At 41.0% G+C, this 21,807-nt stretch overlaps 4 protein-coding genes across 4 annotated transcripts; all 4 read left to right on the top strand.

The window, feature by feature from the left end:
• Positions 1–764: 764 nt before the first annotated feature.
• Positions 765–8,644, top strand: ppardb (peroxisome proliferator-activated receptor delta b). The gene is made up of 8 exons (XM_054609340.1): positions 765–1,096; positions 3,025–3,399; positions 4,019–4,170; positions 4,287–4,425; positions 5,015–5,217; positions 5,498–5,704; positions 5,802–6,045; positions 6,567–8,644. The coding sequence occupies exons 2-8, from the start codon at positions 3,084–3,086 to the stop codon at positions 6,812–6,814; spliced, it is 1,509 nt and encodes a 502-aa protein (XP_054465315.1). The 5' UTR covers positions 765–1,096; positions 3,025–3,083; the 3' UTR covers positions 6,815–8,644.
• Positions 8,645–8,853: 209 nt separating this feature from the next.
• mkrn4 (makorin, ring finger protein, 4) lies at positions 8,854–12,486 on the top strand. The gene is made up of 8 exons (XM_054609069.1): positions 8,854–8,937; positions 9,726–9,854; positions 9,952–10,196; positions 10,271–10,353; positions 10,455–10,705; positions 10,800–10,907; positions 11,492–11,591; positions 11,692–12,486. Exons 1-8 carry the CDS (start codon positions 8,867–8,869, stop codon positions 11,830–11,832), a joined length of 1,128 nt encoding a protein of 375 aa, XP_054465044.1. The 5' UTR covers positions 8,854–8,866; the 3' UTR covers positions 11,833–12,486.
• Positions 12,487–12,661: 175 nt separating this feature from the next.
• fance (FA complementation group E) lies at positions 12,662–16,275 on the top strand. The gene is made up of 10 exons (XM_054609068.1): positions 12,662–12,993; positions 13,615–14,200; positions 14,389–14,433; positions 14,521–14,577; positions 15,017–15,160; positions 15,236–15,359; positions 15,558–15,633; positions 15,740–15,806; positions 15,911–16,036; positions 16,127–16,275. The coding sequence occupies exons 1-10, from the start codon at positions 12,794–12,796 to the stop codon at positions 16,229–16,231; spliced, it is 1,530 nt and encodes a 509-aa protein (XP_054465043.1). The 5' UTR covers positions 12,662–12,793; the 3' UTR covers positions 16,232–16,275.
• A 789-nt stretch (positions 16,276–17,064) lies between these two features.
• rpl10a (ribosomal protein L10a) lies at positions 17,065–19,472 on the top strand. The gene is made up of 6 exons (XM_054609092.1): positions 17,065–17,156; positions 17,573–17,644; positions 17,743–17,823; positions 18,496–18,644; positions 18,746–18,918; positions 19,256–19,472. The coding sequence occupies exons 1-6, from the start codon at positions 17,152–17,154 to the stop codon at positions 19,424–19,426; spliced, it is 651 nt and encodes a 216-aa protein (XP_054465067.1). The 5' UTR covers positions 17,065–17,151; the 3' UTR covers positions 19,427–19,472.
• Positions 19,473–21,807: the final 2,335 nt, after the last annotated feature.

Below are 21,807 nucleotides of genomic sequence, written 5' to 3'. Positions count from 1 at the left end.
TATTTTCTATATAGATAGGGATTTGAAAAAAAAAAACAATACTAAATTTGAATGTATATTATTGCCAGATTATCCTGCCTGTGGGGCCAAGAGCCATAATTATTATACAGTTATTTACCACAAATTAATTAAGGAAAAATAGAAATATGCATAATGAAATAATAACAATCTGAAAACTGGATACAGGCAGAGTTTCTGTTCATTAGAGGCAATTTATTTATTCACAGATCTCAGCATTTATTTGGTTTAAGTAAAATGTGTTCATAACAGATAGAACTGGCCCGAGCAACCAAAATATAGCCGAAGTTGTGATCAATCATAGTTTCCCTTTAAGGCGCCTTTTATGTCCATTTATACTTAAATTATTTTGACTGCCAAGCAAGTAATACAAGTAAACATATTGATCCTGGTTCCTGGGACACTTTCTTGCTTTGCCTGGTTGGTATGTAAAATCTTTCTAGAAAATATAAGAGAAATTAATTTTGTTTCTCCAGTATGTGTTTTCTCACGCACTCCAATCCTAGGGTTTAATATCTGCAGATATGATCAAGGATTTATAGTATCAGTGCAGATCCAAAATAAATGTGCATCATTAAAAGAGAGACCTTGACTCCTCAGAGAGATGTTTGCTGGATCCGGCCTGATGTGTGGGTTTGCAGGCGTGTGCGCGCTGGGCAAAGGCAGAAGGGGGGGTTGTGTTGTCCTGGCATGTGACGATGGAGGAGGAGGAGGAGGAGGAGAGAGGGGGGGGGAGTGAAGCAAAGCAGCAAAGCAAAGCTAGGATCAACAAGGAGAGAGTCGGGGAGGGATTACTACTTCACTGTGCTTATCTGCATGTGATATGGTGCCGAGCAGAAGTGTGAAAAGCTGTTTTTCTGTCGGCCACATGAAGGCCGCCGTCTGCCCGAGCTCACGTTAGCAGTGTGAGGTTAGCTCCCGCTGCTAGCTAACCAGCTCACTGCTGCTGGAGACTTCACACAAGTTGTCAACAGCCGATCGATCCTGGACGGGACTCGCGACTGCTCTCGCTACATGCTCATTTCAACTCTCTCTCGTATCGTAAATATCTCCTGAACCAGCAGCAGTACTGGGAGAGGTAAGCTCACTTGACAAGTCTGCTAACGTTACTTAAAGGCGCTCACGGGAATGTGGGTCAGCCACGCTAACAGCTAGTAGTAGTCGGCATTCAAGGTTAGTAGCTAACTAAAGCTAACTAAAGCTAACTCAGCTAGCCGCGCCGACTCTCCTCGACAGGCTCGAGCTACTCGTTCATACAAATGCTGTTGTTTCCACTTCAGGTTCAAACAAGTTTGACAGTAGCCATGTTTGTAAGTTCCCCGACTTTTCCATTTCTCAGATACCTGTATCCAGTTGCAGCCCTGTCATTCACAGTCACGTTGGCAGATATATTTCAGAGAACTGGTGTGACAGGTTGTCTGCTGGCCGACAAGTCTGAACAGTCCCAGTCTGAGGGGTTTGCTCCTTAAGCTAATGACATCAACGCCTCTGTGACGCTTCGGCCGTCACGACGATATATAAGTTGGGATAATATTGATTTATATCTGTATTAAGTACATTCATGCACGGGTTAATCCACTAGGGGGCCGCAGGGCAAATATTTAACCCCCCACCCCTCAAAGCCCTCTCCCCTACTGCCCTCTACTAGCGATCAACACTGCTCAATGTGTACATAGTGCATGCACCCTGTACCCTTAAAGCACCCAAGAACACTGTGCACCCTACCATGAAAATAAGGCAAACAATAATACAGATGTCTCCCAGCTCCAACAGAGACAGTTTACTTTTTTAAGATAGCGGGGAACAGACTGAAATGTTTAAGACACATACAGTACCAGTCAAAAGTTTGGACACACCTTCTCACTCAATGGTTTTTCTTTATTTTTCATTTTTCATTTTTTTCTACATTGTAGATTAATATTGAAGACATCCAAACTATGAAGGAACACATATGGAATTATGTGGTAAACAAACAAATGCTCAACAAACCAGAATATGTTTTATATTTTAGATTCTTCAAAGTAGTTGAATGAGAAGGTGTGTCCAAACTTTTGACTGGTACTGTACATCTCAGGCCAAACGCTGTGGTTCGCTTAGGACTCTTGAGTTGTTGGCCTTCTATTTTCATGGAAATGGGGCCCTTATTTGTGTGTAGGCCTGCTTTTTTAAATTATTATCTGTTATCCTATTAAAATTGGTAAGAAGGGGTGGGTGTCCCTTTAACACCTCTTGGTTTTGAAGAAAGGTGCCTCGATCTGTCAATTATTAGATTAGCTGCGTTAGCAATAAATAGACATTCTTGACTAGCTATAATGATTATTTTTGTGGTTCTCAATTCATTGTACAGAAAATTTACTAAAATGTATTGATATATTCTACCATGTACCATAATAGAGCATTTGTTTGATATCACCCACCCCCATTACAGTGTTCACGTTTATTTTAATTCAAAATTGAAACTTTTCTCTTAATAGTCTGAGGCACCTGCTTGTCGGTTCCTTTTGCCTAGTAAGTAATCCAGGCATGCCTACACAGTGTGTGTATATCATGTCATAAGCCTATTAATATCAAGGACATTCTCTGGCTGCTCAAACACAAACAATAGTAATTGACTGACTTTGGAAAGGACACCTAAATAAACACTACACACTATCGAAGATTCACACTTATTTCAGTTATAAGCGATTCACTAACCCAAAGCTAACTAGCCAAACTATATATGCAGTTTTACTAATGTGCTCATATGAAAAACTGACATTTAGGGGAGTATTTTTGCTCTGAAACAAGTGTAATCCTCAGTTTGGCTAGTGAGTTTTCAGTGGTCTTGGACTGTTAACCCCTCAAATACTGGATGAAATAGCAAGGTAGATGATATGTTGACTTTTAACGCCAGTTTACGGTGATGTGGTGGTAATTCTTGTTTTGTATGTTATCACATGTTATGTATACATTATTCATTTGAATATAATATTTCTTATTTATAACAAAGATTCTATTCTTCAATAGTGTAACTATGATGGCAACGTGACAGGAGGGGAGCCGCTGAGACAGCTACAACTGCAACCATGGAAGGTACTGAACAGCACGACAGGGTTAACGGTCACAGAAAGCCCAAATCCCCCCAGGACTCGGCTGATGTCAGGTGTACTCCACCTGAGGAAGAGTTTGGAGGTTCAGACAGCTGTGGGGGGACAAGTGTGTCAGAACTGACAGACCTGCAAGAGCTAAAGGCCAAGGAAAGTGAGGATGAAAAGAAGAAGGAGGTAGTTTCTCCCTCCAAAAGCTTGAAAGGGGACCAGAAGAAAAAAGAGAAAGGGAGTCCGGATCAGGAGGAAAACAATCACAGCAAGAAAAACAGGAGTGCAGCTTCCACCTACACAGGTAAAACTTTTATTTCACAATCCCATGACTTGCTTCCTGAAAAGTCATTGGAAATGGTGCACGACATATTTAAAAGACATTCAAGTGGCAAAAAAGAGTTCAGTTCTGGTTGATTGAGAATTTCTATTTGAGTGAAAACAATGGGCTATAAATTAATTAGTTGTCATTGTACAAGTCCCATTTTGCTACATAAGAAAAACACATAAAAAACATCACTATTATACGTGAAGGGTGGAGGATGAATTAAGTTGTCTCAAAGCCTGAGGAAAGAAGCTGCTCTGAAGTCTGGTTTCACTGCAGTGGACACTTTCCAGATGTAAGCAGGGTGGACAGGGATGTTTAAACTCAAATTATATGCATAGTTCCATATTTCTGTGTGTATACAATGGGGAAAAAAACAAAACCTTAATACATCTCTTTTGTCATGAATGTCACCACAGACACCCAGTTTGTAATACTGCAAATATATAAATCTTGCAATATTTTCAACAGTGGACATTAGGCTCAATCACTATTTTGCTACCTCGTTCTGCGATAGATTAGGACCTAACCATAATTTGTTTAACTGAAAATCTTCTGGATTGCCTCTTCAATCCCCCCCTTTTATTTCTTTTTGCAGATCTGTCTCATACCTCGTCGCCCTCGCTGTCAGAACAGCTGCGTCTTGGCCAAGAAGACAGCACAGGGTCTGGGATCAGCGTGGAGTGTAAGGTCTGCGGGGACAAGGCCTCTGGCTTTCACTACGGTGTGCATGCCTGTGAGGGTTGCAAGGTAATACAATGTGTACAACACAACAGAATAGCTGAGTAAGATTACAAAGTTTGATACCAGCAGTTCTGTGCTGTCTGATATGAGTTGCTGAACCAGCTGCTTTGTTTCTAACTCAGGGCTTTTTCCGGCGAACCGTGCGGATGAAACTGGAATATGATCGCTGTGAGCGTTCCTGCAAGATTCAGAAGAAGAATCGTAACAAGTGCCAATATTGTCGATTCCAGAAGTGCCTGTCTTTGGGAATGTCGCATGACGGTGAGAGCAAAACATATTTTTGCAAAATGAACCATATCCATAATTTAGATGGTATTTAAAATAACTTAACTAATCTTACAAATCCAAGACTTGAATGTCAATGTAATTTACTGAGAATGGTTTAGTTTTGAAGAATTTGATTTAATCCATAGCAGGTAAGAAATCTGCTCAATTATTTCAATTCATTGCTAATCTCCTTTGGAATTTTTTCACTTATTGTTCTGTCTGTTTGGGGGGTCAGGTGAAAGGGAACTTCAAGCTCAAATGGATGTTAACTTGTTAATGATTTGCATTGATAAATGCTTGAATAGTAAAATGCATTTGTGCACCCTGTTAGTTGGAAAGAGAGAAAAAAACATTTTATGTTTCTGTAGTATCATGCAATTTTGAAACATGTTTTCTCTGGTATGATTGAGGTGATGGCTGATTAAGAACAAGGATTTAATGATTATTATTATTTACAAAAGTGTTTTGCTAACTACAAACCTGTTCCAAATGAAAAAAATGTATCAGAACCCATGCAAAGACATTTTCTCCTGAACTAGTCACTCTAAATAAGACCAGCATGTGTGTGTGTGTGTTTCCTCAGCGATCCGATATGGACGTATGCCTGAGGCGGAGAGGAAAAAGCTGGTGGCAGGCCTGCTCGCTGAAGAAGTGAACCTCAGCAAACCAGGCGGCTCAGACCTGAAGACCTTGGCCAAACAAGTCAACACAGCCTACCAGAAGAACCTCATTATGACCAAGAAGAGGGCCCGCAGCATCCTGTCCGGCAAAACCAGCAGCACCTCGGTACGCTATCGTCTTAGAACCGCTTAGTACTGGTTTTACAGATATATTAATAATTGGAAATGGGGAACTGTGACTTTGACCCTTAACTGCATACTATTTAGTTTTAATCAGTCTAACATTCTTTTCTGGATTAAAGCCTAGTCTGACAATAAGTCTGATATCTACAATGTAGTTTTTGATTTATAATCCATTCTTGTGTTTAATGCTAATCCTGTAATCGTCAAGTCTTTCAAGTAACATATGGTAATTTCCGAATAATGTATTCTTCTCCTCCGTTTAGCCGTTTGTGATCTACGATATGGACACACTCTGGAAGGCAGAAAGTGGTTTGGTATGGAGCCAGCTAGTTCCAGGTGCGCCCCTTACCAAGGAGATCGGGGTCCATGTGTTCTACCGCTGCCAATGCACCACCGTTGAGACCGTGCGAGAGCTCACTGAGTTTGCCAAGAGCATTCCAGGGTTTGTGGACCTCTACCTTAATGACCAGGTGAATTGACTCTCTACTGTGCTCCACAATAAGAATATGTATATTTTGACTGTTTGTTTCAGGAACTAATGCACAATTGTCTGTGTGCTCTCTGCAGGTGACTTTGCTGAAGTACGGTGTGCATGAGGCTATTTTTGCCATGCTGCCCTCTCTCATGAACAAAGATGGACTGTTGGTGGCCAACGGTAAAGGCTTTGTGACCAGGGAGTTCCTGCGCAGCTTAAGAAAGCCCTTCAGTGAGATCATGGAGCCCAAGTTTGAGTTTGCTGTCAAGTTTAATGCTCTGGAGCTGGATGACAGTGACCTGGCCCTGTTTGTTGCTGCCATTATTCTCTGCGGAGGTGAGATTGAGGGGGTTTCTAGTAAAGTATGAAGAATGTCATATTTGCTTTTTGTTATGCTAAAGTTATCTGCAGGTTTTGACATTTTTGAAAGGCATTTAATAGTGTCCTCAAAAAGGTCTGAAAAGGGTCTTAAATCACCTTTTACTTTATTTACAAACATCTTAAATATATTCTCAGTAATGTCAGTCATAAAATGTTTAGTATCCAATAGTGGGCAGTTGGGAGAAAGCACCATAGGACCTGAAGCAAACACCATCACTGCTAGGAAGCTGTTAGACTCAATCAATGTTAACTTTAAAGTTTACTCTCAGCCATTTTGTCCCTGCTTTGGTTTTCAATCATACTTTCATATTTCGGTCTGTAGGTTTGTGAAACAGTTGTTATATTGCGTTCTATGTGTCATTAGAAAGGAATAAAAAATCTTAAATTTAATTGGTGAACCCTGCAGATGTTTGTTGTCTTAGTGTAAATTATGACTCATGATAAGGTGTCCCTTCTTGTTCTCCCGTCATCTTCAGATCGTCCGGGACTAATGAACGTGAAGCAGGTGGAGCAGAGTCAGGACAACATCCTCCAGTCGCTGGACCTCCACCTACAAGCAAACCACTCTGACTCAGCCTACCTCTTCCCCAAGCTGCTGCAGAAGATGGCCGACCTCCGTCAGCTAGTTACTGAGAACGTTCAGCTTGTCCAAAAGATCAAAAAGACTGAGTCGGAGACTTCGCTCCACCCTCTACTACAGGAGATCTACAAAGACATGTATTAGTATATCCAGGCACAGACTGCTTTTAGCAGTACTGTTACAGACTGAATTTACATTCATGATACTACACTGCATTCAGTACAAGCACTGTTCCACGTACCGGCATGGATTTTAACCTGCAGATGAGGCAAAGTGACGTGGCAGAGCTAACACAATCAGCAAAGTCTTCTCAATGTCAGCATTACCCTCAGCACAGTTATGTGGGTGTGTATGTGTGCGTGTGTGTGTGTGTGTGTGTGTGTGTGTGTGTGTGTGTGTGTGATGAGCATCTGGAATCATTTGCTGAAAGTCCGAGTTTCCCACAACGGTCACTTAACAGAGAGAACGATTTGTTTTCTCACCGAGGCTGCTCCTGTTACATTCTAAAAGCAAAGCTGACCCCAGAGCAGTTTCTAGAGAGTTACTCCTCACTCCCCTCAGCTCTGCTTGTGAAGGGAAAGCGTTTCAGGTTCTCTTACACCGATGGCATGGTTGAAATAGAAAAGGGCCGTTTATATTGTGCAAGAGTTTCCTATGATGCCAATGTCTTGATGGAGTGATTGTTCTCAGACTTTTGGTAAAGCTGAAGATGCACAAATTGTTTTTTGTTTACATCATTATCATCATCATCATCACCATCATGAATGACTGCTACTTTGCCATTTGGTTAATAGAACACAAACTGGGCTGGCTCCAGCAGTGTAGAGCTCAAAGCAGCTGTCTGTGCAATACTGCTTCAATTTTTCAATAAATGTGGAGATCCAAGTTATAAAGGTTTTGTCCTAAAGCCATCTACCCATGTGGTAACTAATGGACTATGCTGCACAGATTTTGTCTCTTAACTGACACTATAAACACATAACCCATTGAAGTTCAAGGGACCGCATGTTTTTTTTTCTTCTTTCTTTTTTGACATGCAAATGATCATGAATTTGCCATTTTAAGGTTTAGCATTTTAAGGGTAGTCTATGTAATTATGTTACTAATTATTTGTATTTGTTAATCATATTTGTAAGGGCAAAACATGAATTATCACATTGTTTTATGTATTAAGTACAAGTGTTTTTTCATATTACCTGCTTGCTTGTTTAGTTGAGGTTGTACCAAATATATTTTCGAGCATACCAACAAATGTTCCTTGATAAGGAATTTGGATTTCACACCTTAGCAGGATTTATCTAAAACCAACATACTGTACCACATTGTCATTATTGGGAAAATTGATGATGAGAAATCAGCATCCAGCATTTGGTATCATTAGATGCTTCTGTATTCACACACGATATTACCACAGTCCTAGATTACTACCTGTTTTGTGTAAAGTCTGATTTGTCTTGTTAGGAGAGCCACACAGTGTAACAGCCTTACAATACTGTCGCCAATAATCATAAGTTTCCAACTGTTTTTCTTCCCCTCCTATTCTGTAGGACTTCTTTTCACTGTATTTACTCTGAATGGACTTCAGTATGTCAGCACAGGTGCACACAGTCCACCTCCAGAAATCCCCTCTTGTGCTCTTAATCTGTCTTGATCCCTATCTACCTCCAATGTATGATCTGTGACATTATTCCACTGTTTCATCTGATCTCTAACATTTTGTTTATTGTTGCCTTAATTCCTGCTATTGATAGACATTGCAAATTTTTTATTATTGGCTGATGTGCGGTGATCGAAAAAAAGGGGTTTGGATGGATGACACGAGAAAATACACCAAAAAGTTGATGTAAGCTACCTCTATGCCTGTCTTAAGTGATTGGGATTGACATATTTGTCCACAAAAAAAGACTTGAAATAATTTCGTCCTTATAGTCACGTGTAAAATATCTGCAGATCTAGTTTAGTTACGTCTCACATATAAACTTTATTAGAAAAAAAAATTGCTGATGTTCTACTTTTTTCCCCCAAAGAGAGACAGAGTCATGTCATATACACATGATTACCATAACCAATTAAACGTTGGGCTCAGACAGATCAATACGTGGAACACGTGACGCACGCACGTCAACGTCACGTTCTATTGGTGCGCTGTGAGTTGATTGGTGCGAGGAACCGGCTGACGACTATTTAGAGAGCGAGATGGAGGGCGTTTGGCGGCATGCTCAAAACACACGGAGGATGGACCCGGCCCGTAGTGGAAGTATCTGTAGGTAAGCGGCAGCTGGTTGTGTGATAAAGCCATTAAAGTGACCAAACAGCGGGAGAGCTGTTCTGATCTGGAGGAACGTCACTCTGTCCGTTAGGACCGCGGAGACGCTGCGCTGCGTTACACTCTGGTTACGCGTCAGGAAACGGACGTTGGAGCGAAATAGTGACTTTTCTCAATTTGAAATAATTTTGTTTTTAATAAAAGAGAAAAGAACCGTTTACGTATTTGTTTGGTAGTGTTAGCGGGGACAGACATTTGAAAAAAGGAAGAAGGGTGGGCAGGTGTCAGGTCAGCGGTTAACCTAAGCGTCGTTGTCGTTAACGGTAACCGCTCACGTGACGTTGTCGTCAACGGTAACCGCTCAAGTGACGTTGTCGTCAACGGTAACCGCTCAAGTGACGTCGGCGTTACGTGAACTCGATCGGTTGGTGGCAAACCAGTGCTTAACTGAGGCTATCGCATACATTCACCATGGAAACAAACTGTTAATGTTGCATGCTTTTTTTTCTTTTTCTCTTCTCTTCATGTTACGTGGGGCTTTTGTTAACTGGTGCAATTGCTTCAAAAATATTTGGATACTAGAGACTTTCACACACAATCCTGACTTTAAGGTTAACCATACAGCTGTGTCACTTGACCAGATTGGGGCCTTAAAGCACAGGTTTAGACACAAGTGAGGCTGGCCTTTACTCACACTTTGAATAATTAATTATGCCTCTGCATTAAATCGACCTGGCCTCAACTATGTTGCACATGCTAGACGTTCACTCTCCTCCCTTTTCCTCCCAGGCGTTTCCTTAATGGATCTTGCAGATTTGGTCCAAGATGTAATTATCGACATGAATGGCCAGTTATACCACCAGGCCAAATTTGTAGGTACTTTCAGAAAGGTGGATGCTGGTACGGTGAACGCTGCAGGTACGCTGTTTTCCCCCCACATCCCTCAGTTATATGTAATTGAATGAGAGAATATGCACACACATTACCTTAGCTCTTTAATATTTCCCACCGCTAGGTATCTCCATGTCCTTCAACCTGAAGTCGATGCAGCGATTGCAGGCAGAAGAGGTTCAGTGCCTACGGTCTCCTCTAGTGTGGCTTACGATCCAGCTTACAGAAGAGGCTCAGAGCCTGCTTTTCTGCAGGCAGAGGTGCTGTCCAGGCAGGAATGCAGAAGATCACAGTTGGTGGTTAATATCCCAAATCCTCAACACAACATTGGGCTCCTGACAGCAGACATTGCTGAGGAACAATCACAAGGTATTGGATGTTTTCATGTGTGACTGACTTCAGTTACCATTTCTCCATACTTTACTTGCTTTTTTTCTTTGCAGATACTGTCACTCCTCTCACTGCTTCTTGGGAATCAGTCCAGAGCTCAGAAGTTGCTCAAGCATGTGAAGGAAGAAATGAGCAGGTTTGCTTAATTACGTGTGTTCTTTATACAGGGCAAATTAGTGACTCAAAGCAAAATTGAACCCAGGAGGCTTGTTCTGACTTCAAAGTTTCTGTGTGAAGGAGACTTCCAATGAGACAATGGAGGAGGGTGCAGCTGCTGCAGCCTTTAGTACCCAGGGGAATATCGAGGAAATGGAGGCTTTCCTCCAGAGTAAACAGGTGACCTGTGGCATCTGCATGGACAAGGTGTATGAAAAGACGGATCCAAGAAACCATATTTTTGGAATCTTGCCCAACTGCAATCACTCCTTCTGTTTACAATGCATCATGACCTGGAGGAAAACAAAAGACCTTGGGCCGGATGTGGTAAAGTAGGTATAAGTAAAATATAACAATATTTAACTGCGTCTGACAACACGTGTAAAGGATTTGACTTAACATCAGTGTCTAATGATGATTCCTAAGGAGCTGCCCACAGTGTCGAGTGAGGTCTGCCTTTTATGTGCCAAACAAACACTGGGTTGAAGGACAAGCAAAAGAAAATCTAATAGCTGCCTTCAAAGAAAAATTCAGGTATGTTGTAAAATTCAGTTTTGATGGCAACACTATAGCTGGGCTAAAGGTCTAGCATGACTGATGGCCCAGTGCTGCTGGAATGATTTCTGTCCTTCCAGGACACAGTTAAAAAAAATGGCTTGCAATTTTAAGTCCATCCTTATTTTGTACTTGCTGGGTGTTTATTACTGTAGATAGGTTTCAGTCGTCCAAAATCTTCTTCATACTGGACATGCCACTCCAGCTTGACTTCTCATCTATAGACCATCAATCTCCTGCATTATAACTGATCTTTAACTTCTGAACTCAGAACTGTTAAAAGCCAGACACCTTTCTCCCTATCCATAATGGGAAGGGATCGTTGTCAAGCTAGAACTGGAGAAAAAAAATTGGAGCCTTGTTTTTTTTTTTTTTTTTTTTTAATTTAAATTTTTTGCTTTTAATTTAAAAAGAAATCTGCAGTTTTGCCGTTTGCATTTTAAATTAAATCCAAAATTGCTTGTAGTTTACAGCCAATGTGGAATTCTTGCAATTTTGTTTTGAGAAATTACCACATGCAACTGAAACCCCCCCTCCTGTTCTGTCTTGTCTCATGACTCTAGTAAGAAAAGATGCAGTTACTATACCCGATACAGATGCTGTCCCTTCAAAACGGAGTGCCTTTATCGGCATGACAAACATGCGCGTCACGGGTCATTTCCGGTAAATATAATCCCTGTTGTGTTATCCAGTTCTCTCCACCACTGGTATGTGTGAGATATGCATGTTTACTTTTCACTTAAATTTGTTTCTTGCTCAATAGTATTATACAGAAGATGAAGACTACGATGGCGTAGACCTACTTAATCTTTTCATAGCCATGACCCTTCTCGGGGACGATGATGAAGACGACGATGACGACTTTGGCTTTCCTTTTTACCTATCGGGGGAGTATGGTTTCTGAGACTTTTCCACCTTTTTTGTCAGTGCCTGAAACCATGAATGGGGTCTTAATTATATAATTAAAAAAGAACACATGGTCTGGGTTTTACCCTCCCGTCAGTATTAAAATCTTCTCTTGCGAACTGTGATCAAGATCCCGGATGTCAACCGTGCACCATTGAGGGCCCCCAGTGTGTTTTTTAATGACAGTCAAGCTACAGCAGGTGATTTTACTGAGTAGCCCTCCTTCAACCAGAGAGGCAGTTACTTGTTAAATCACCTGCTGCAGTTTCTGTTTGGTAATGAATACGTGTACGCTTGGCTCTCTGTAGCACATGTTTTTTTTGCCCCTGTTCTAGATGTCGGCGTCCCAGATGTGATGCATCCGTCTAATGACATTGTGGCTGTCTATGGCCTTCTAGTTTGGATTTATCTTCTCCTGTGGCCATAGTGCTTCAAACATGTTGCAAGTTGTTAATTTTCCCATAATCTCTAATAGGAGTGCTCAATTCTGACTTCTCTCCTAACAATTTGCACTGTTTTGATATTTTAAAGTGTGTGGATGGTAGTTTTAATTGTCTATAGATAAAAAGTATGCTGTACCCCTTCTTGCTAATGTCCACTACTGATAACTGCCTCAAGTCAAGAGACCCTTTTTCCCTAGTTTTGGCAAGAATATGAAATGTAAGTTTTTATTTCTTTTTAAACAAGTTGTACTTGTACACAGAAAATAAAACATTGCTTCACACTTTGTCTCACTGAAAAGGTGTTTCGTGCTTTTATTGACATTTTTGTAGTTATAAATTGTTAAGATTTGATTTGAGAGGTTGGAACTGGTTGCTTCAGAGTTTCACCACTAGGTGGCGCGTTGGAGCACACGTTTCGTGACATGACACCAGCGAAGAAGAGATGTCAACAAATGGCGGGGTAACTTCTTGACTGCAGGCATGTAGCGAGTCGTGGGGCAACGTGCACCGGCTGCTATGTTTCTGAGTCGGTTTGACGGGCAGGCTAAGCTGCTGGTTCGGGCGCTTCTGTGCGGGACCTCCGGAGCCCACAGAGCTCTGGACGTCTTCCACCGGCAGCAGCGAGTCAACCCGGACATGTCCCTGTCTGTCTTCATGGAGACCCTGTGCCAGGACGACGTAGCCTGTCCGCGTACAGAAGCCCAGCCGCTCACTGTGTGAGTCACCGCGTTAGGTTCTGTAGGAGACACCGGTTCTCTTCATGTGTCGGTTTGTTTGTTTCTGCTCGACTGTACGTAGGCGACATTAACTAAGGACGTTATTGTTGACATGGAAACTGTTTACAAGCGACAGGTGTGGGAACCTTCAATGCAGAAATGACACATGTAGACATGTCATGTATCACTGCAGACATTCACATACTACGAGTTGAAGATAAAGTGATTCCATTGTGGCGTATCATATTTGTACTTTTTAGTATTTTATTCACTACTTGTACTTTCAGAAGAAAACTGTGTACTTTAAAAAAAAAATAAACAAAAAAAACCTCTCCTACATTTAAATAAAACATGTTCACCCTAACTTAAGTAGGGGTTTGAATGCCTGACTGACATTGCTATTTGCTCAATTAGTACTTTACTTGGATTGACATTGTTGTCCTACCACGGGAGCCTGGATGCTCAGTACCAGCATTGGGAACAAGTAAATGCATTTTAGTTTGAGAAGTCATGGTTATGTCCCATAAGTGGCAACCCAAGACCATTTGCTTACATCTACTGCATCATGGGACATACCGTCCCTATGGCTAACGCACATTCTTTCCCCCTCACCTGTTCTAGTAAACCCCTGGTGTGCCTGTTCCCAGCATTATTCAAACAAAACCTGCTCTCCTTCATCTATCTGATCCACTCGGTTCTTCCTTCAACCACTGTTCTTCGTCTTCTCAAATGCCTCGGCCAGGACCCTCATCCAAGCCCCTGGGTCATCGCTTTGGTTAGACAGCTGGAAAGAAATAACGGGACCCACAATGACCAACCTCTGTACACCCCAAAGTGCAGCCAGAGACTCAAGGAGCTGTCCCAGCGTTTGGTCGGTTTTGGCGAGACCGGAGGATGGGCCATGTGCTTCAGCGGTCAAACAGTAGAATCTGATTCTCAACATGCATCTGGTCTATCAGAGCTGGGGACACAACGGAAAAGAAAGAGCAGCTTTGTCACTCTGGACTCAGATTGTGAGGAAACAGGACAGCAGAGTAAACGGATGAAGATGGATTTCTCTGATAGTGAATGTCTCAATGTTGAAGAATTGAGGCCAAAAGAAGAAACATCAGGAAGATCGGAAAGTGAAGCTCCAGCAGAAACCCTTTGTGAAGAACTGCAGCAAGCACCAGACAGTCCGTGTGACGCCCTGTCTGAAAATATAAAGGTAGAGACACTCAACGGCAGGACACATTTTATCTGTCCAGTCTTGAGTTAAATTAGATCTATTTTTCAATAAATGACAGGAGACCATCCTGATGGTTTCCAGAGTGATCAAATCAAGTGTACCAATCAGACAATTATACTTATTTTTATCACACTTATAAACTTTTTCTATTTTGGTGTTTTTTTTAGGTCAAGGTTCTTCATATAAAAGAATTACTGGAAAGTCAGACAGAGGTAAGAAGATATCTCTTCTTTCTTCTAGCCAGCACCGACTGAGTGACATTTGTTGTTACTATAATTATTTTTATTGTCGTTTTGCAGTGGGACCAGATCTCGCTGGAGGTGTTCAAAGTGTTGAACGACTGTGACCCCGGCCAAGTACGTCCGCAACATTTTATTGCTGGCTTTTTGTCAATGTTTAACCCCGGCATTAATACATCTGTATTGTAAACTGTGATGCATCATTTAATGCACTGCTACACAACACCAATACAAGTAAAGGCTCTGAAATGGTTATTGAGTTGATAATTGAACATAAGTTTCACAAAGGTAGTAGGTATTTCCGAGCTATGGTATTATATTGTACAGATGTCTCTGAATGTATAGCAGCTGTAATATAAGAAATAAAGCGGAAAAAATGACTATAAACTATCAGCGTAGGTACCACTGGTTACTTTAGCTAGTTGTGCTTTACAGCTACACTCGGCACAGGAGAAATACCCTTTTGACCAATCACGGAGCGTTCACTCATGTTATGAATTAGCTTGCTGATGGGCGGTGAAAGGTCTAACTGCACATCTCACCCTCTCCTGTTTAGGTGGAGGTGTTATGCAGCATGCTGAGTTTGCCTGACTTACCGGAGCAAGCTCTGCCTAACCTGTGCAGCAGTATTTTGGCTCCTGCTCTTGACTTCAGCTACAGCACGGCAGCAACACTCATCAAGAGCCTCCTGCTGCAGAAGGTCCATCACTGGAGATGCAAAGTACAGAAAATGTGTTGCTGAGTATGAGACTGACAGGATGTACTTTTACTGTAGGTCCTATCTCTGTCAGAGCCGGCCTCCAGATGTTTAGTCACTGCAGTTACGTCACTGTGTAGCCGCTATCCCAGACCAACGTGCCACGCTCTGATCGGACCAGTTCTGGAGGAAAAGAACATAGGTGAGGAAAGGGTTGAGCTACGACTGAGTGCAGTTTTCAATTATTAGCATTGCCTGTGACAGAGCAGCTGGTATGGATTCATCGTCCTGATTCAAGTACATAGAAACAGGACAGATGCTTTGAAGGTACGACCTTGTTCCTCACCTCTTAGACCGAACATCAACTGATCCTCTATTTTGAACTTTGCTTTGATTTCAGGGAACTCACAGGCTGAGCTGCTAAACAGACTGATCGAAGGCTGCCTGGATTCCCATTACAGACTGCTGGTGCTTCAGTAAGATAAAACATTTAAATTGTGTTTTTACTGCAGTAGTCCGTCAAATAAACACAAAATAATAACAGACTCTTATGGTTATTATGCTGTATTTTTACCCCCCCAGAATGACATTCAAAATATTGTGGAGTGAGGCTGTGCTCTCCGTTATCCACAGCTTGCTAGACTCCAAGGTAAGATGAACGTTTGTTTATTCATGGTGAAAGTGCTGCAAGGCCACATAGTCATAATATTCATTGTTATTGAGATGCCTGTTTGTCTCTGTTTTGAATTTCAGCCTGACTTCAGTGAAGAATTGTTCACACAGTTCAGCGAACAGCTCATCAGCCAGGGTCCTCAATTTACAAAGTCTGTGAAGTTTGCAAAAATGATGCTCACAGTCCTCACCAAATATAACAGTCATGTAAGTTTGTACTTTATATCATGCATAATGTCAGAGCAGTGGATGAAATCGTATTTGTAACCTTTCTGCATGTGTATCAATGTTTTCCAGGTAACGGCTGCACACAAACACTCACTGCAAGGTTGCCTGATGGTTAATGAGACCTTCCTGAAAAAGTCTCTCCAAGCTGCCTTGAAAAGAATCACACACACATGAATTTCCTTTTGTATTTATACTTGATAATAAAACTGTTTGAATAAGTTCTTGTCCATCTCTTGTCATACATCACTTGAAAATGAAGCAGCTCATTCCAACAGTTAGACACAGAAACATATCCCCCCCTCAGTCAAATCTTTAAGAAATATATTTACTCAAGCACTGCATAACATTTTGAGGCCCTTGACCTGAATACTTCCCTTTAGTGTTCCTTAAACTTGTACTTCACTAAATATGTATTTTTTAAAAATCATTAGAAATATAAGGTAAGCAACAGAGTTAAACATATTATACAAAGTCTTTTTTTAATACTTTGGATGGATGTGTGTACTCCCTGCTGAAGTTAAAATTTGTCATTTTAAAAAAGGAGAAACAAATATACTCTCATGACAAGATAAATGCATCACAATTTGAACTTTTTAATTCTCTGCAGACAAAATGTACACTCTTAACTTGATTAATATCTTAGCATAATATTTTTGTCTATCCATAGATTGATATGGCGTGAAAGACTGCCCCCCTGTCATACTTTAAAATATTTTAAAAAGTATTTGACGATCCTGATATTGAAAACTCGAAAATTAAGAATTGGCAAAAACATGATTATTTAGACAGTTCAAATAAGCACACCCTGATCGTTTACCTACATTTAGTTTTTTGTTGTACAATTGAGTTTATCTTTTCATAATATATCTACAATATGATGTATTTACTGCAACTCCTAAAAGAAAAACAAAATGGAACATATATATATTCCATTTAATGAATGTATTGAATTTTCTCAATAAAGTTGGGTGGGAAAAAAAAACAACTCCTCTGCGCTTTTTGATGACGTAGGCACAAAGGCGCCTTTATTTTGCGTAACTTCCCTCTCGACTTCCTTTTTCAACGTAGCGAGTGGAGAGGGACGAGCCGCTAAAATGAGGTTAGGCTCAGCGTTACTAATAAATGTCAAATAATAAACTGTTTCCACATTTAAACCGAGCTGTAATACTTAAATAAGACTTAAGTATTGTTATCGTGCGTGGCAGTTGTGTTATTAAGTGCAGTTATTCGGTATTATGTGAAGTTAAATGTGACGTACGGCACCGGCTCATCTGCCGCTGAGACGTCAGGACGCCACGAGTTATAGATGTTATCCACCGGCATCCACACATTTAAGATGTGTTTTACCAAACAATCATGCATCGGATGTTTATATTAGTTATCCCAGATACTATTTTTTGAAATATTTCTAAACATTTTACCTATTTGGTGCTGCTTAGACGATCGGAAGTAACTGGATTCATGGAGGTGTTCCACTAATATTTGCCTTAATATCTTTTTTGATTTTTGTTACAGTAAGGTCTCAAGGGATGCGTTGTATGATGCAGTGAAGGAGGTCCTGCAGGGCTCTCTGACCAAGTCAAGGAAGTGAGTTTTTTTTGGTGGAATCTGTTAAACCTGTGACACTTGTGCCTTTGGATAAATTGCATGAATGGGATACGATGTGTAACTTTGTCTGTTTTTAGGTTTACCGAGTCGGTGGAGCTGCAGATCAGCTTGAAAAACTATGATCCCCAGAAGGACAAGCGTTTCTCCGGCACTGTCAGGTTCGACCTTTTACTGTTTCACCCAACCTTTTCCCTGTGTGCTTCCAGCCCTGTCTGAGTGTAAAAACAGCCTGTCATATGGCAATTAGTTCCTAAAATCTTTTAAAGTGATAGACAAAGTCCAGACAGGCCAGGGGCAGACATGGAGAAGTACTCTGGGTAGTCTGACTGAGCCGACCCAGCACTGCTGGTGGAGGTGAAGCAGGCGGACCCCTACCCTGGGTCTTAAAACATGAGGGGAGGCTTTGAGGGGCTGAGCTGTAAAGTTCAAGTCCTCAAGCCGACCAATTATTGTTGCCAAAGAGGTCAACTGGACACCGACCACTGTGGTGGTATGGGTAAGATTTCTTCTGTTACATAGCAACATGTCATTTGGTGATGGCAGAGTATTAGTTTTTATAAAAGGGAACATTTTCCATCTCAACTTTGTCTAGTTTGTAGGTGATCTACAACATTAGTTTGAGAACCAGAATGATCATTTAAAGTGACTTGGCATGTATGGTGTGATGTATGCATTAGAGAAGTGCACATTAGAGCTTTCATTAAAACCACCATAATCCAGACTATGCGAAAGTTTTTCTCTCAACCATACCCTGCATTACTTCCAACTGATGCCGTTGTGCTTGATACGGGGTCGTGAGCAGTGTCTCTAACTGCTTTGTGACTCTGCAGGCTGAAGACTCTCCCCAGGCCCAAATTTTCCGTGTGCGTCCTGGGAGACCAGCAGCATTGTGACGAAGCAAAAGCTGCTGAGCTGCCACACATGGACATCGAGGCTCTGAAGAAGCTCAACAAGAACAAGAAGATGGTCAAGAAGCTCGGTACGCAGCTGACATCCTGACTCGCATAACGCCTGATTGGTGATGATTCAAGTCCTGTATTTTATTTTTTATAACATTGGTGTTTCCCACTCCCCCTCTAGCCAAAAAGTACGATGCTTTCCTGGCCTCAGAGTCTCTGATCAAGCAGATCCCTCGTATCCTGGGTCCTGGACTTAACAAGGCTGGCAAGTTCCCCTCCCTGCTCACTCACAATGAGAACCTGAACACCAAAGTGGATGAGGTCAAATCCACCATCAAATTCCAGATGAAGAAGGTACGCTTGGCAATACTAATAAAATAATCGATGCCACTTCACTGGTAGTGGTTTAATTAACACAAATACTGATATATGGCTGATACAGACTCGCATAGCTGATCGGGTATCGGTGACAATGGGCCTGATTTATTAAATTGTGTTTATTATATACTGGAATGTCAGTTACTGTTTAAATTCTGCCAATAACCAAAGCCCAGGTTTCTGTATCCGGACTGAAAAGGTTGATTGGTGCATCCCTAGTTATTATACTGTTTATCTGTTGAAAACATTGAGGTTATACTGAAGAAACTGTTGGGTTACTGAATAATATATTGATCTTCTCTTTGTCCTGTAGGTGCTGTGTCTGGCTGTGGCTGTAGGACATGTCAAGATGACGGAGGATGAGCTTGTGTACAACATCCACCTGGCTGTCAACTTCCTTGTGTCTCTGCTGAAGAAGAACTGGCAGAATGTGCGCGCCCTCTACGTAAAGAGCACCATGGGCAAACCCCAACGCCTCTACTAAAGGACAGCGTTTCTATTAATAAAAACACGGAGTTGCTCCAAATTAACTGCTTTGAGTGTTTCTCTTTTGTCAGATACAGAGTTTGTTTTTCAGGGTGTAATCCTCATGGACACCTCAGTACTTTGAGTTTTCAGCTACAAGCTTGCAAGTGCTTCACATTGTACCCAGTCATTTATTTATCTTGGTCCATAGTTCAGTCTAAACCATAAAATATAACTTGTATTCAAATATTATTGAGATGCTAGCTGTCTATTCTCATTATAAGGCCTTTTATATTATTAAAATGCATTGAATGATATAATGTAGGGACAAAACAAAGCTGTTAAAGCTCCTGTCAGAATTTAAAAATGTATATAGCAAAAAGCATTTTGGAGCCTCATCAGTAATGTGCTCTGAAGCATTCAAATTGTGTCTTCATTGATCCCGTTTATAAATACTTCAATCTTAGCTGTGTAAGAATCAATGTACAGGGGACAGAAATGCGTAGTGACTTATAAGGTGAATGCACAATGGACTACTTCTGAATACACAAATTGCTACTGACTCATTTTTTAAGGGGCATTTATTTTTACTCTTTTTATGGGGATCAATACTAAGCATCTGTCAGCCCACCACTAGTTACTAATGTTAACATCAACCATGTGGAGCTCCCTGAATCAATTTAAAAATAGCGATATATTACTTTATCTGAAGTCTGATGGGAAGAGATAAACTTGATTCATCACTTGGGACAACACCAGCATTTCTTAACCAAAGATACAAACACAGCAACAGGTACAGCCCTGCGGCTATGCTACTAACAGAGTTTTCTCTCCCATGTTTTAAATAACATACTATTATACCTAATCTAATTCATATTTTTTTGGGGTAAAAAGAATCAATAACTGCTGATTATAATGTCCTGAATCAGCTGACCTTATCAGGGGCCCTCAGCAGCCAGATAGAGCGTCATTTGTGGGCAACCATTATAGAGATGTGAAGGAAAGCGGCAAATGCATGAAATACTGCATGACATTAAATAATATATTTTTTATATATATATATTTAATGACATACAGAATACAGCATTGAGATTTGGAAATAAGTAAAACAAATTAAAGTTAAAGCACTGTTGAGGCTTTTAAACCACTATGTGTCAGGTGTACAGTAAAGTACATGCATCCATCAATCAATTTAAAAATAGCGATATATTACTTTATCTGAAGTGTTTGGATTCAGTAAAGTTTATAGTTAGGACTCAAATATGTCCTTCTCTAAAGGAAGGTGAGACTGATGGGAAGAGATAAACTTGATTCATCACTTGGGACAACACCAGCATTTCTTAACCAAAGATACAAACACAGCAACAGGTACAGCCCTGCGGCTACCCATGAGCCTCTTGGGGCAGTCGTCCTGCTCTGGTTTGACTGTGGATCTCTTAATAGGATTATCTATTCTCAGTACAGGAGAAAGGCAGAGGGAGAAATGAACCACACACGGACTGGAATTTACTAGAATATATTTGTAACAATGAAAAATCCAGAGTTGACTGTGAAGAGAATTTGAATAATTTAATCCTGAGGAAAACAATTGGATTATTCTTGTAAAGACAGAGGTTGATGTAGTGATGACTGCTCAGGTGAGTCAAATAATCTGCCAGCTGTCCTACATGATTACCACTTTAAATGTAATGATTACATCGTTCAGTACTAGAGCTAATGTTTCTGAACTTATTTCAGCCTGATGCAGAGACAAACGGCTACACCCCGGCCACCATGCTGGACAGTGATGACAGCGACGAAGGTAACGGCTATGCAATGTTCACACAACGTCCAGGAACCAGTATCGTGGCTGTACATTTAAACTGGGTTGTGTCTCTACAGAAACCAGTCAAGAGGAGCTGCCAATCACAAACTGGAACGAGCTGTCCATCATAGAGCGCGTCGGCCTCGACAGGTGACACAGTGTGATGTTTATCTGCCACACAGGCCATCATAGTGTACGTCAATACCATGAGTTAATCTTAATACTAGGAGTTAATCTGTCTTTTCATCACAAGTCGTTTGTCTTGATTATTGACAGTGCGGAGCTGTCAGAGAAAGATTTGGAGGTAAGATTGCCATGATATACCACATTACATGCTGTTTTTTTTCTCTTGTTTGTGAGCCTACATGTGAATTTTTATGTACTTTATATTTAACATGTGTGCATTATTGTATGTTGCTTTTAAATGATAGGTTTACCATTTTTCAAGTGAAACAGGTTTCACTTGTTATAATGATTATTCCTATTAAAGATCTCTTCCTAAAGATGGATGGTCCAGGTGCTCCCGGACCCGGGCCACCCGTGGTGCCCCATCTTCTTGATTTTTCAATGTAAGTGATGATAGGGGACAAAATCAA

The sequence above is a fragment of the Anoplopoma fimbria genome, chromosome 12 (genome assembly GCF_027596085.1).
Source record: "Anoplopoma fimbria isolate UVic2021 breed Golden Eagle Sablefish chromosome 12, Afim_UVic_2022, whole genome shotgun sequence".
Lineage (NCBI taxonomy): Eukaryota > Metazoa > Chordata > Actinopteri > Perciformes > Anoplopomatidae > Anoplopoma > Anoplopoma fimbria.
Note: the sequence above shows the minus strand (reverse complement) of the source record. Positions and strands in the feature narration are given on the sequence as shown.